Source organism: Dasypus novemcinctus, chromosome 2 (assembly GCF_030445035.2).
Source record: "Dasypus novemcinctus isolate mDasNov1 chromosome 2, mDasNov1.1.hap2, whole genome shotgun sequence".
Classification (NCBI taxonomy): Eukaryota; Metazoa; Chordata; class Mammalia; order Cingulata; family Dasypodidae; genus Dasypus; species Dasypus novemcinctus.
This window is the reverse complement of record NC_080674.1, coordinates 84,909,495-84,926,060: the sequence shown is the minus strand read 5'-3', so window position 1 is coordinate 84,926,060 and position 16,566 is coordinate 84,909,495. Positions and strand designations below refer to the sequence as shown.

Sequence of the window (16,566 nt, the reverse complement as noted above, 5' to 3'; positions counted from 1 at the left end):
ATTTACATAGCTAATAATTTACATAAATACAAATTCATTAATAAAATTTTAAAAATTAAAAGGCACATGCTAACCTGGAGAAAACAAAGACTAATATAACAGTAGGAGACAGATGACCTCCATTGAAAATCAGTTAAGGGTATGAATGGAGAATAAACAAAAGATAAAATGCCAAAAATCAATAAATAATGGAAAAAATAGAAGATCTCACAAATGATTATAAAAATTCAAACAGTGAGATGCCTTTCATTGAGTAAATGATTAAAATGATATATGACAAAACTAAATGGAAATTAAAAGATCAAAAGTCAATATTACTGCTTGAGAGAGGTATAAATTGTTATAGCCTTTCTGGAGGAATTCTGGAAACATGTAACAAAGGACTAACAAGTACACATGCTCTCTGGTCTAGTAATTCTACTTTTGGGAATTCATTCTAAGGAAATAATGAGTCATGTGCAAATTTATGTATAAGTATATACAATACTCTTTGCAATAACACAAATGTGGACAGGAGACTGGCTAAATAAATTATGGTACATTTACACAATTGGATAGTATAAATATAAATGTATTTAGTCATGTATTAAGTGGAAAGAGGTTATAACATATATTTAAAATTTTTTTAAAAGGACAAGTTACACCCTAAATGCCACGAACCTAGTTTTGCATGTAAAGTGTATCTTATACACAGGTTAGAATCTGCAAAAATATAGATTACCATGGTGGCTGATGGTGGCTGTCTCCAAGTGGATGGGAGCATGAGTGTCCCATTTGCTCACCATTTTGGTTCTGTGTTTTCTAATTTTTTTGCTGGGAGGAGTACATCCTGCTTTTATAATTAGTAAACCAATAAAATGAACTTCATTTTGTTGAAAGATAAATGCATTAATACTGGACCTTGGGAAGCGGACTTGGCCCAGTGGATAGGGTGTCCATCTACCACATGGGAGGTCTGCGGTTCAAACCCAGGGCCTCCTTGACCCGTGTGGAGCTGGCCCAAGCGCAGTGCTGATGGGCACAAGGAGTGCCCTGCCACGCAGGGGTGTCCCCACATAGGGGAGCCCCAAGCACAAGGAGTGCACCCTGTAAGGACAGCCGCCCAGCGTGAAAGAAAGTTCAGCCTGCCCAGGAATGGCGCCACACACACACAGAGCTGACACACAAGATGACGCAACAAAAAGAAACACAGAGTCCCATGCCGCTGACAACAATAGAAGTGGACAAAGAAGAACACGCAGCAAATGGACACAGAGAGCAGACAACGGGGCGGGGGGGGGAAGAAAGGGGGGAGAAAAATAAATACTGGACCTTTTCTCACCCTTCTACTGTTAGGTTTTATTCATAGTTGTTTATAATCTATAACATTGATAATAGAAACAAAGGGAGAAGTAGTCAAACAGATAACTTCCTTAAAAAATCCAATAACAAAAGAATTCTTGGGGAGTGGATGTGGCTCAAGTGGTTGAGTGCCTGTCTTCCACATGGGAAGTCCTGGGTTCAGTTTCTGGTGCCTCTTGAAAAACAGAAAACAAAAAACAAAAAAACCCAGAAACAAACAATAAGCAAAACAAATGAAAAAACTCTGGGAAACCGATGTGGCTCAATGGTTTAGTGCTGGCTTCCCATATATGAGGTCCCAGGTTCAATTCCTGGCCCCCAGTACCTAAAAAAAAAAAAAAAAAGAATCCTCACAATAGTGAGTTTTATTTTATAAAGACTGTCTTGACTGCAATTGAAATGGTGGGGAAGTGGACTCTCCAGGACTCTGAAAAGCAGTGTCAGACATTGTAACTTTGTTTCACATGCCAGGAGAGTCTGATGTTTGTAATTATCCCTCTAAACAAAAGTGCATGTATTGTGCAATTTCTTCCAGGACTCTTCTGTAAGCCTCTAGCATAAAAGGCAAGAATTGAGCTTTTCTAGATCCAAGAAGATTATACCTTTTCATAAACTGCGTCAGTGGTAGATGTGCCATATCTGACCCCACCCCAAGTTGACGAGGAAATACTGTGCTGAGGCACGCTGCTTCTTTTCCGGCTCCTTGTAGCCATGTGGACCATAACAATGGTAATTTTGACTAAATCACCAACTTAATTTAAGGTGTGTGTGTTATTTTGTCATCTACCACTAACGAAATATTTCAGCTACATAATCCCTTATTGGGACCACTTAAAGGAACTATATTAATTACACTTTCTCACTTGTTAAAAGTTGCTTCAGAACACACAGTTAAAACTCCTTCACTACAGTTCAAGGAGCAACATCTGTGAAAAGTTATAATTCAATAGTTTTTTATGGTTGGCTGGAACAATGTGTTTGAACTCTGTTTTCAGAAGACATCCATCATATAGAAGACTAAGCCATGCTTGTGGGTCTCTGCATGAGATACATGTTACCTATATATTTTTACTTCCTAGCCTGCTGAAACAAAGACTGCATAAAAGCATTTTCCAAATTTATTTGAATATGGGAATCTTTCTAGGGTATCTATTTAGGATCTCCTTTATGTAATTTTACAGAATGAAGTTTGTGAACAGTATCATAAAAAATAAAATTTTAACTCATTATCATCTAACATCAGTAAACATCTTGACTTGGTGACCTCCAACAATCCAAATCTCAGAACTGGAGGTGCTTTTCCCCTACCTGCATATTTGGCTCATACCCAGACTACAGGGACTAATGTTTTTTCTAGTCAAGGATAATTTAAGGAGGAGCTCAAAATAAAGTTAAGGATGCTTCTGTTACAAAATAACTTTTGTTCCTGTTCTAATTAGAAGATCTCTAAACCCCAGTTCTGGTAATTGGGTCTGTAACTTAACAGCATCTTTTTGTCTCTGTCTTGGTCTCAGCATAATCCTGAATTTGTTGCAACTTGGGTATGGCCCTTTTTTTAGCCACTTGTCCTGGGGTTTAGAGTCCTGATTCTGGGACAAAGTTCTTATTTTTAGGTCTCTGCTAAGTGTTAAACAAACCCTTGTCCATATCTGAACCCAATATCTTTTGAAATTAGTTTGCCAGAGAGAATCTGCAGAAATGAGAAACAGAACAGCCAGAAGATGTTAAAGCAAAATTTACGGGTAGGGAGAAATGGGCTTAAACAGTTGAAAAAGTGACAAGCCTTAAATAAACCACTTAATTTGAAAAACTTGGTGATTGCTTGATCTTAGTAACTGGTTGCTAATTCAGTAAGTTGGGGACACTGATTCAATTTATCCAATTAAGTAAATAATGAGCAGATTAATAAACTTGTTAAAATAACCCAGTTAACTAGTTTATCTGGCTTTAACTGACATCATGTCACACCAATAGAATGTGATGAACAGAATTTTAGTAACTGATATGAACAGAGTTGGACCTGTATTCACCTTTTATAGAACATTGGAAGAATTAATAAGAGCTCTTAAATACTTTAAAAATTTTTAATGAGATAGTCTTCCTTGGTTATTCTATGGTAATATATAATATTCAAAATTTAAGCTGGGTGCCTAATGAAGCCTAAGTATATGGGTATTTCATTTAGACACATATCTTACTCTTAGATATTTATATAAAGTGATTTTATAATATTCTTACCTGTATACAGGATTTCACTTCAAGACATTAATAAAGAACATAACTCTGAAAGTATTTTTACAATATCTATAGTCCTTGTCAGCTAGTTCATTTTGTTTCATATATGGAATTAAAAAGACATACCAAACAACTTTCCAAATCATAATTCTGGGGATGCAAGATACTAAATAGCATGGAATGTATAACATATGCATACGTTGAATAATAACTCTTCATGTTGACACTAGTTGACAGAAAGGGTGAATGTTCCCCAAGCAAAATCATATTGTATAGATTAGTCACACTAAATTTACGACGACTGTATGCCAATATATGCCATATTCAAGGATTCAGAGTTTTAGTAAAAGTGGGAAATAGACAGTCATCTAAAAATATGCCTAAAATAAGCATTTATAGTTACAAAAAAAAAAAAAGGCAGTATAATTCTGCACCTCAGGACTGTTAACACATGCAAATTTAAGCTATTATTCTTGTGAAAACTCTATATAAGATTCAGTATGTTTTCAATTTTCCAGTTTCTTGTATTTTTAAAAAATGAAAGTTTTATTATTGGGAATCCAAAGTTGTACAACATTGGGAGAGTTAAAAAAAAGAAAGTAGAGTTAAAAAAAAGAAAGAGAAAAGAAAAAGAAGCTAAGTATAATAGTTTTATATAAATACAAATCATTATATCTAAAAAGATATAATAATGAGCAAAATACCAGTTTTGTAATCAAACTATTACTTTGATAACCCTTAAGACAAATTAAAAAGAAGTATCAAAATCAATATCCCAAAGGACAACATACCCCAAACAGAATACCTATGAACAAATCTACTCTGAGACACCTACTATTCATAATGACAAATATCAGAGATAAAGAGAGGATTCTGAAAGCAGTAAGAGAAAAGCAAAGCATCACATACAAGGGAACCTCAATAAGATTAAATACTGACTTCTCATCAGAAAACATGGTATGATGTATTTAAGGTACTGAAAGAGAAAAACTGCCAGCCAAGAATTCTGAGTCTGTCAAAACTGTCATTCAAAAATGAGGGTGAGTTTAAAGTCTTCACAAACAAAAACAGAGAGCATGAACTAAAAGACCAGAGCTACAAGAGAGACTAAAGGGGGTGCAATATCCTAAAAGGGAAAAACGAGGTGAAAGGCATGGACAAAAGTGTAGAAATGAAGACTATTAGGAAGGGTAAATTAAAGGGTAAAAAGACAGGCAATAGTAAGATATGACACTTGAATGCCAAAGAATAAAATAGATGAAGTAAGTAATACCTTTACAGTATTAACACTGACTGTTAATAGATTGAATTCTCCAATCAAAAAACAGACTGATAGAATAGAAAAAAAAAAATGAACCATCTATATGCTGTGTACAAGAGACTAATTTTAGAAATATGGACACAACCAGGTTGAAAGTGAAAGGATGCAAAAAGATATTCCATGCACATAGCAACCAAAAAACAGCTGGAGTAGTGACACTATTACCTAAAAAAATAGATTTTAAATACAAAACTGATAAAAGGGATGAAGGTCATTATATATTAATAAAAAGGGCAATTCACCAAGAAGAAATAGCTATAATAAATATTTATGCACCTAACCTGGGTACCCCAAGATACATGAGGCACACACCAGTAAAACAGAAGGGAGAAATAGATGTCTCTATAATAATAGTTGGAGACTATTGTTCAATACATCACTCCCAGTATTTTGGACAGAACATCTGGACAGAAGATGAATAAAGAAACAGAGAGCTTGAAAATATGATAAATGAACTAGACCTATCAGACATTTATAGAGCATTACACCCTAAAACAGCTGGATACACATTCTTTTTAAGCGCTTATGGATTCTTCCAGGACAGACCATATGTTGGGTCATAAGACAGGTCTTAATAAATTTTAAAAGGTTGAAATTACACAAAAAAACTTTCCCTGATCATAAATGGATGAAGCTGGAAATCAATAATGTGTGGAAAAAGGGAAAATTCATAAATATATGAAGATTAAGCAACACACTTTTATTAGTGGGTCAAAGGAAAAATTGCAAGAGAATTCAGTAAATATCTTGAGATGAATGAAAATGAGAACACAAAATATTAAAACTTATGGGACACAGCAAAGGCAGTGCTGAGAGGGAAATTTATAGCCCTCCATGCTTACCTTAAAAAGGAAGAAAGAGGTAAAATCGATGACCTAACTGTACACCTGGAGGAACTAGAAAAAGAACAGCAAACCAATCCCAACTCAAGCCAGAGGAAAGAAATAATAAAGATTAGAGCAGAAAGAAATGAAATTGAGAACAACAACAACAACAAAAAACAATAAAAGAATCAACAAAACCAAAAGTTTGTTCTTTGAGAACATCAGCTAAATCAATAAACCCAGAGCTAGACTGACAAAGAAAAAAGAGAAAATACAAATAAATAAAATCATAAATGAGAGAGAGTATTTTACCATTGGCTCCACAGAAATAAGAGAGATTATAAGAGGATACTATCAACAACTGTATGCCAAAAAATTAGACAATGTAGATGAAATGGACAAATTCCTAGAAACACATCAACAACCTATACTGACCCTAGAAGAAAGAGAAGACCTCAACAAACCAATCACAAGAAATTGAAGCAGTCATCAAAAACCTCCCAAAAACAAAAAGTCTGGGGCCAGATGGCTTCACTTGTGAATCTTCTGATCCTTCAAAGAGGATCTAGTACCAATCTTCTTTAAGCTCTTCCAAAAAATTGAAGAGGAAAGAACGCTACCAAACTCATTTTAAGAAGCCAACATCACCCTAATTTCAAAACCAGATAAAGATACTGTGAGAAAAGAAAATCACAGGCAAAAATCTCTGATGAATATAGATCCAAAAATCCTCAACAAAATACTTATGAACTGAATCCAAAGGCACATTAAAAGAATTATGCACCACGATCAAGTGGGTTTTATCCCAGGTATTGAAGGGTTTTTCAACACAAGAAAATCATTTAGTGTAATAAACTACAAAATATATTGAAGAAGAAAAATCACATGATCCTCTTGATTGATATAGAAAAGGCATTTGAAAAAATACAGCACCTTTTCTGGATAAAAACACTCCAAAAGATAGGAGAAGAAGGAAACTTTCTCAATATGGTAATGTGCATATGTGAAAAACCTACAGCTAGCATTGTACTCAATGGTGAAAGACTGAAAGCCTTCCTGCTGAGATGAGGACCGATTCAAGGATGCCCACAGTCTCCACTGTTATTCAACATTGTGCTAGAAGTTCTAGCTAGAGCAATTAGGCTATATAAAAGGCACACAAATAGGAAAGGAAGAAGTAAAACATTCGCTATTCATTGATGATGTGATCCTATATTTAGAAAATCCTGAAAAATCCATAACAAAGCTTCTAGAACTAATAGATGAATTTAGCAGTGGTGGGACAGAAAAGCGTTTTTATATACTATTGATAAGCAATATGAGGAGGAAATCAGAAAAAAATTCCATTTATATTAACGACAAAGAATCAAATATTTAGGAATAAACTTAACTAAGTTCATAAAGGAGCCATATTCAGAAAACTACAAAACATTGCTAAAAGAAACTGAAGAAAACTTAAATAAATGACGTGCATTCCATGCACTAAATATTAAGATGTCATTTCTGTTTTGAAAGACAGTTTGACAGTTTCTCAATAATATAAACTAATGTTCAAGAAAACTCATGAAGGTAAACTCTAGAGTATATGTTATAAGACTTTGCAATTATTTATCTATGTAGTGACATGATTAATAATTGTCTTATTCATATAGACTGTAAACTATATGAAATGAGACCCTGTCTATTTTGCTAAGCCGTGAGTCCCTAGCGTTCAGCATGTAAACATCTATTCAATGAATGAAAGAGGAAAAGACAAGGTTAGAATTATTTTGTTCTCACTATAGCACAACAATATATCTACTGTGCATTTATTATATGGTAGTCACAAAATGAATGAAAACTCTGAGAAGCTATCATAGGAGACACAGAAGAAATAACATTTATAAGAGAATGACAAAAATGTTTGAAATCATGCATATGCTTAGAATTGAAAACAACTAATGAAGTAAGTCTCAGATAAATTTAATAGGATATAGTGGTTAATATCCCATGGTAATGTGAACTTTCTGTGCAATCTTTCCTTCATAATTAAAAAAGTAATATAAATTATGTAAAAATTCAGTCTCAGATAATCTTTTCTAAACATGCCTAAGAATGCAAGGAATATGAATGTGGTAGAATGTTCTTATTTATAAACAAAATTCTTAAAGTATTTAGAATTTTGAAAATTCTTGAAAATGATAATCAGCTCCAGAAGATATCCATGCAAACATTCTGTGTTCTTTTAACAAGTAGTACAGGTTTATAAGCAAACAACACTTTTTTTAGTATAATAAACTAAAGAGAAACACAATGTAATTTAACAGTTTCATAAACAGTAGTGACTGGTTAATCACTGAACTATTTTAATTTCGTAAGACAGTGATGATGATGGTAATAATAATAATAATACTCTGCTTTGTTGGCAAATTTGGCAAATTGAAATAACTAAAGATACTCTCTAGTTATCTGGTATGAATGACGGCGTGTATGTTGTTCATTAATCCATTGAATGACTACTTAAAATCCCTCACTACCTATGTGAACGTGTGTAAGTTGCTTAAATGCTGTGTACCTTGTTTCTTTACCAATAAAATGAGGATAATAATAGCACCTCATAGGGGTGGTCTGAGGATGTAATATGACCATGAAGGTAAAGTATAAAGCAAAGTGCTTGGCATGGCAATTATTAGCACCTGTTATTATAGGCACTCTCCTGGAAACTGTACGGGAATAAAAAAAATAAAGACTTGGCTCCGACCTTGAGTTTGGTGGATAGCTGCACTCTTAAAAATCAGTAGAAGTATACCATAAGTTTAACAGTTATCCTAATTAAGTATACCCTCATTAGAAGAAAAGGTTAAAAGGAACTTTTTATAAGAAAATAAGAACTCAGATTTAATATGGTATGAAGTTTGTAGCCCCTAGGAATCATGGGAAATTTTAACCTTTACTGGAAATTATTTCTCATGTTAGGCAGCAAAATTAGTGTTTTTCTTCTTTGAGCAAGTCAATTCTAGGAAGAAAATTTATTTTCTTTATATAATTTGCTAGGAGGGAGGGCTATATTTTTCTGAAATAAACTTCACATAGCTTGTAAAACAGAAACCAAATGGTAACACTGAAGAGCTGATCTCAAGTATATTACTGGATCCCAAAATCATCTATTAGTTAAGGACTACAGATTAGACCCTGGTAATGAGAAATAAAAGGCGCTGTTATATAGTGTCTAGAATGATAAACAATGACAACCAGTAAAACTTTAATATCAATGAAATATATAGAGATGATAGATAATATAGTTAGAAAGATGGATGATGTGAAATAAATCTGTACAATATAGCAATAAAAAAACTTCCTAAGGAAGTTGCCTGCCATATTTGTACTTTATGGGAAGACAGCATGATAACTAAACTGTCACTGCTAGAATCAATTGAGATGTTTTCTTAATATCATTCTCTCATCCCCTTTTCTATCTTCTGTGATGAACTTAATGCCTTCTTTTACTTGTATACCTTACTAAAGAATTAGAGGCCAGTGTTATGTATAATTACTCACCAATAATTGTTGGTGAAGTTCCAAAGACAAAAGAAATGATTAGTATGACTGGACTATGAGTTCTTTAAGTCCAATACCTAGCATAGTACCTTACAAACTATAGTACTTTAAAATGTACTAAAAATTTTACATTTAAAAATATTTATATAGAAAAATAATTTTCTCATTGATAGATATTTTGTATTTAATTTTAATTGCTTCATGAATCTTAAGTGATAGTATCTCATAAAACGTTATTTATTGATAAGTCAAGTACATGTTTTGAAAGAGATGAAAAGTTAAATGTGCAGTAGATTTATAAATATTGGGAGAGATCTGATCATCTAGTTCAGTCTTCTCATTTTACAGATGAGAAAACTAAATCCCATAGAGGTAAGTCATCTTTTCCAAAGTCTCACAAATGAAAAAAAAAATTAAGCCACAGTACTTATGATCACTCCTTCCTCCACTCTGTTTGGTTCGTTCTGGAGGTGAAGAGCTACAGAAGGCAAGAAAATCCAAATAAACAAGAGATATGAAAGAAGCCCAGTTAGAATGTCTGAAGGGACTGGAAGCCATAAAATTTGATGAAGAAGGGAGTGGGACAATGAGACCTCAGCTGGGGGAATAGTGAAGTTTAGAGTTAGAAGTCAATATCTTTTCTACCCTGAGTAGCAAACTAAACACATCTGCACCTGCTTGAGGTGGGATACAGCAAGAGTAAATTAACACAACTGATACACATGTTATTGATGAGAAGTCATCAGAGAAAAAGTGCTTGGAAAGGCAGGAAAATAGTCAGCAATTGGATTAAAAAACAAAGGCTATTTCTCTGTAATTGACAATGTCTTATTCTAAGATTTCTTTAGAGCCAAGGGCTGGGTTTTTATTTATTTTGTTTTGTTTTGTAGAAGCTATCTAACTTGTTTGATTGACAACACAAAACAAATATTTTAATTTAAAGAGACATAAAATTTTGGTTTCTTAGGTTCAAAATGAAAAAAAAGAAGAGCATAAAAATAACATAAGAACAAACCGCACAACTTATCTTTTTGTTTTGAGAAAAGAGGAATTATAAAGCAGGTAATCAACCATTCAACGTCTGATTGATAAATGCTTAACTAAATATCCTCTAATCTTTAATATTCTTTCTGACATGTAACATACGGTTTTTATTTGTACTTAGGGACAGTTCGGCCTAAATGTCCTACAATGATTATAATTAGCAATTTGAAAAGCTGATATGGTTTCCATCAATTTTAAAAGTAGTGAAAGTATCCAAAACAAACACTGACATGATCATCTAAATGTGGAAAATAAAAGGAACATAATATTAACTATGTATTTTGGAGAAACAAACACATTGCCTTCATTATAAAGAAATAAAAATATTTAGTCTTGATTAAGAGCTAAATGTCTTTCCTATCTTTACCATGCATTTCTGAAAACTGTTTAAGCAACACAATATATTCAGAATATGTCAGAAACCTCAAAAACCTTACTTGTACTCTACATACAGAGTTAAAAGATCTAAGATGCAACACTTCAACATAAAGCCAGGATACTTCTCTCTCCCCCTGAGATCTTTATCAGGCAAAACAATTTGACAAAAAGTTTCATGCAAACAGCTGCTGTGTCTATTTTCTACTTCCTGAGTCCTGAGCATACAATATAATGCCTAGCACCTAACAGATACTCATTATTCACTTGCCTACTGTATTTCATTTTATTTTCTGAATAATTCAAGCTGCTAATAGTTTTATTCATTCCCACAGGAATAAAGAATATTAATCTAGAAGAAAAGTTTGACTATCCTAATGTGATTTGGAAATGTTTTGGGTTTGTAATTTAAAGGCAATAATAAAATGCCTTAAACCCTAGGAATTCAAGGAGTTATGGAAAGCTAATGAGTAAATTCAGATGATAAACACAATTCAGTAAGAATTTAGGGCACCTTGTGTTTTGCATAAACTATATGAAGGCATAAGGGACCTAATGTAGTACACAGATGGCATTTTTAAGCACCAGTAGGCCAACTGTGGAGAGCATAAAAACCCAATGATAGGGAAGTGGATTTGCCTCAATGGATAGGGCGTCTGCCTACCACATGGGAGGTCCAGGGCTCAAACCCAGGGCCTCCTGACCCATGTGATGAGCTGGCCCACATGCAGTGTTGATGCACGCAAGGAGTGCCATGCCACGCAAGGGTGTCCCCCGCATAGGGGAGCCCCACACTCAAGGAGTGCGCCCCATAAGGACAGCTGCCCAGCATGAAAAAAGTGCAGGCTGCCCAGGGTGGCGCTGCACACACAGAGAGCTGATGCAGCAAGATGACGCAACAAAAAGAGACACAGACTCCTGGTGCTGCTGACAAGAATACAGGCGGACACAGAGGAACACACAGCAAATGGACAGAGAGAGCAGACAACTGGGGGTGGGGGAGGGGAGAGAAATAAATAAAAATAAATAAATCTTTAAAAAACAAAACAAAACCCAATGATAAACAAAATAATTCCACCATTAATTCTAAAATGTTTTTTATTATATAAGACACTATAAAACTTTCTTCTGGCTGTCATGTCCTGAAGGTGTTGATTATGCCTCAATATCGTTGATGTCTATCACAGAGTTTCAAAACTTATTGTTCTCAGAACTCCTTTACACTTTTAAAAATTCTTGAGACTACAAGAGCTTCTGTTTATGTGGATTACATTTGCCATATTCAAAATTAAAACTGAGAAAATTAAAAAATATTTATTAATTCATTTAAAAACAATAAGCCTACTATATGATAAGATAAATAACATGTTTCTTATGAAAATCACTATTAAAAAATATTGATGAAGGCACTGTTTTACATATTTGGAAATGTTTGATTGCTAGCTTGACTGAAAAGAGCTGGATTTCATTAGCTTCTGCATTCAATCAGATGTGAAATGCTATTTTAATTGAAGTATATGAAAAAAATCTGGCCTCACATAGGTACGGAACTGACAGGAGGAACTTGTGGACCCTCTGAAAGGGCTTTGCTTACCTGGAAAGGTCCCCATACCACACTTTGAGAATCACTGGTCTATAATATCATTTGCCATGTGGCCATTGTTCAATAAATATTTGCTAAATTAATGACAATTTAGAGGAAAAGAAATAAATTCTTAAGGCATAGAGACTCATTTCCAAAAATAAAAATGATTCAAACATTTGTTTTGTTTTCAATAGATAATACTCTTAAAATGCTATTTTTTTTTCCTGTAATGAAGTGTTAATTATTCCAACTTTTCAACTCCTTACAACTAAATTGGGATGTAGGTTGATGGAAAGTAGGATGAAACAAAGAATGAAAAACAGTAAAAATAAGTATGTAACTCCATTCATACATACATGTATTGAAAATACTAAGAATAATCAAGTCAAATGGCTAATTTGAATGCTATATGGGCCTCTTTTCAGCAGAACACTCTACTGAACACAAGCTGGATTCTTATAGTTTTAGGTTTTACAGGCCATTTCTAAGTAATCTATAAAAACCATAAGAAAAACATTTCCTTATATGTTTAGCATTTTTGCTTTAAATGTTAGAGGTATTAACCAAATAACACAGTGGATATATTACTCAAACATTTCAACATTTCTAAAACCATAGTTTTATTTCTTTAAAAATATTTTAAGCAAATTCATTTAAGTAAATCTTACAAATTATATATTGTATTTTTTTTACATCATCTCCCTACTGAGCAAAGTATAAAATAACTTACTTTTCCTTTTCTTCAAGCTGATGCTCCTTAGAAGCCATTTTAGGTTCTGTTCCAAGACTTTTTTCTATTCGCTGCCTCCTCTTTCTACTTGGTGCAATATCAGTCATATCAGGACTTGAAATAACAGAATCATCTCTTCTTAAAGTGGCTAAATAAAATGACATAAAAATGAGGCCCAACAAAGTTATGCATATACTTTCTGAGTAAAGTATCAACTTGCTGCTTCAGCACTGATATAAGGTGACCCAACTGAAACGTAGGCAAATGCTCTTTTAAAATTTTATGCAGATTTGGTGAAGTAAGCCAGTTAGATGGTATGTAATTCTTCGGTATATCGATACAAAACATAGAGTATATATTACACATGGAATAATTTGATCAAAAGGGTATTTGCCTATCTTAGGCAACAATTTTTCCAAATAGATTAGCAGAGTTTAATCTCAATGTTAAAACTGGGACTCATGCCTTGTAGGCAACTCTAGAAGGTGTTCTGGGAGGAAAAAAAAAACTACTATAGGAATAAAATGAATCAAGTAGAGAGTAAACAGTAATTATTAGCACAAATGGGGACTTCTGCTAATGATTCAGAGATAATTTCATAAACTTTTGGGCTAAGTACAGGGAATAAACACAAGAAAAATATTAGGAAACAATAACTGATGTCTAATGTGGCTAACCCATTAAATTACCTTTAAAAGTCCTTAATATACATGAAACAGAAGCAACAATAAAAACACAACGTGATTTATAATCCTTTTTTCTTCATAAACAGCTTAGTTTCAAAGAGTTAAAGGGGAGTTCATCTGTTTGTCTAATACACAGGCATATTCCTCTATAACACACATTTCTCTAAAAGAAAAAAGCTCTTTTACTACTGGTAAATCATGGAGCAATATGATTTGGAATTTGGATGTCATGTTGGTTCATGTGATTTTTGTCCAGCATGTTAAACATTTTAAAGTGATCAGGGGCAAGTTTTCATCACAATTAAAGAAAGCCTTAGCAATATATAAAAGTCTAAAAAGGGACAGAGGCTGAAAATCCTGTGTAAGTCCATTCCTTTTGCACACTTAGGGGCTGGTTTAGTATAGTCAAGGAGTCAAGAACCCTACATCTTCCAAAAGTTTCTCTCTCTGTTGAGCTGCAATTACAGCAGAAGAAGCTGCGAAGACATATCTCCCTGTATCCTAAACAGATTTTAAATTTTGGTGAAACTATTGGAATCAAATGCACTCAATGACTCACAGGTCCCTTGAGAGGAAATGTGATGCAAAGGGCCAGCTGACTGTGATATTGAGTCCAAGTGTCCCTGGAAATTTAATTGGAGCCAGTGGTTTAATAGGATATTAGCCAGATAACTAACAACAATAATGACAAAACTGCACAAATTTTTGAGTGGTCTGCCCATACCATTTTTCCCCCTCCATGGGTCCTATTATTTTTAGTATGCAGTTTTGCAGAATGGCTCTTCAGGTACACATATATTGCATTCTGGCAGAAAAGCCTGTGTACTGAGTTGTCACTCTGTGCAGCTCATGCCTTACCTTTCTGAAATCACTTGGACACTGTGGAGTACTCTCTTGAAACTCTTCCGTTGAAGTTTTTTAATAACTACAAGTTTGAGAACTTATGAACTGAGCACTTTACTATGGATTTTACATGTATAAATCTTATTAATCCTTAAAATAACCTTGTGCAGTACTTACTATTACCACCTGCATTTTACTTAGGAGGAAACCAAGACTTTAGAGAGGTAACTTATCCAAATCACTCAGCTATGGAAGTTCAACTGTCTGTTATTTTTTGCTTTTATATTTTTATCATTATGAGAATTAAAAAATTTTTCTTCTCAGTGGATTATTCCTTGACCAAACATTAATTGAGTGCCTATCAAAGCATATTTTACTTTCCAAAGCTGTTTAAGTTTTTAGGATACATATGTTCTATTACATTTCCTGTACATTATCTTACTTAATTACTAAAAGTATGTTGGGAATAGAGAAAGGCAAATGAAAAGGGTATTTCCCTAAACACATTTAAGCTGAATGATTTCCCTATTTTAGTAAGCTATGAGGCAACTAAGGAAGGTAATTCTCATTCCAGATTTCTTATTTGGTCAGTTCTCACCTAGGGTTTACTCAGTCACATAAGCAATCAACAAAGTCAAGTCTTGTCTATGAACAAAACAGTATAAGTGCTGGAGTCAAAGGACATGTTGTTTGTAGAAAAACTTGCAAAATAGAGAAAGATTATATTTCATAACATGGAGGAGATCTAGGGGGAAGGAATATTAAAAGTTTAAACTAAAGTATAGGGTAAAATTTTTTTTCAAGTTTACCGAAAAGCTGTCATTCATTTTAAAACTCCAAATGATTAGCTTAATATCCTACAAAATTGGTACCCAATTGGATGTTGTATATATAAAACAGTTACCATTTGTTAAAATACTTGAAATTTACTTTAAAATACGATGTGATTAAATATGTGTGTTATCTGAGATGAGCTCATCTCAGGTGTTGCTAGCATCTAATCAAGAATGTACGACCAGGAACAATTTGTTGAGATTTTAATAATAAACAATATATATAATAAATATTTTATTATTAAAATAAATATTTTAATAATAAAACTCCTGAGGGGGCTACTATAGGAACTTTTGTTATTCATATCTCAATAAATAACTGATACTTTACTAACTAGTATACTGAATGACAAAAATATGATTTTATTGGTGAAAACAAGGCCTATGTTTTAGTTTGCTAAAGGCTGCCAAAAGCAATATACCAAAAATGGGTTTCCCTTTTACAATGGGGATTTATTGGCTTTTAAGCTTACAGCTCCTAGCATGAGAAAAATGTCCAAATCAAAGCATAGGTGACTCTTTCTTCCCTTCTTCCCTAAGACTGGATACAGGTGATCCTATACCTCTTTATCACATGGGAAGGCACACAGTGGTATCTGCTGGTCTCTGCCTTCTCCTCCAGGCTCTGCTGCTTTCAGCTGCTGGCTGTTCCATCTGTGGCTTTCTCTCTCAGCTTTTTCTCAGAGCTCCTGTGGTGTTTTCTCTTTGTGTGTCTCTCCATATTCATGCCATTTATAAAGGACTCCAGTAGGAGGATTAAGACCCACCCTGGGTCACACCTTACTGAACTAATCTAATCAAAGGCCCTTAACTGATGTAAGTTAAATAAAAGGTCCTATCTACAATAGGTTCACACCCATGGGAATGGGTTAGCTGTAATGACATGATCGGTTCTGGGGAAAATGCAGTCTCAAACTACCACAGCCTGTAAAATAGGTTGGTGAAAGTAAAGGTATGTAAGACATATGAATCAGTTAAATATTTTAGAGACATTCCTCATCATTTTATGAACATTTAATGCAATGAGGCCTATAACATTTACTCTTACAGGGAGTGCCAAATGTAAATGCTTCTGTAACTATCTGTGAACTCTAGACAAATACAGTTGCTGATGCTCTGAGGAGTCATCCTGAATGTGAAATCTTTATATTCACCAAAATTTAATCTATTTTATGTGGTGGTGAGTGGGACACCTAAAAGGCCAAAAAGCTG

At 33.8% G+C, this 16,566-nt stretch overlaps 1 protein-coding gene across 4 annotated transcripts in view; it reads right to left on the bottom strand.

The window, feature by feature from the left end:
• XRCC4 (X-ray repair cross complementing 4) overlaps positions 1 to 16,566 on the bottom strand; it is a 326,468-nt gene that overhangs the window by 91,863 nt on the left and 218,039 nt on the right. For all 4 annotated transcript variants that reach the window (XM_058275640.2, XM_058275649.2, XM_058275647.2 and 1 more), the window contains one exon: positions 12,993 to 13,140. In XM_058275640.2, the coding sequence (XP_058131623.1) occupies positions 12,993 to 13,140 (148 nt within the window). The remainder of the gene's footprint in view (positions 1 to 12,992; positions 13,141 to 16,566) is intronic.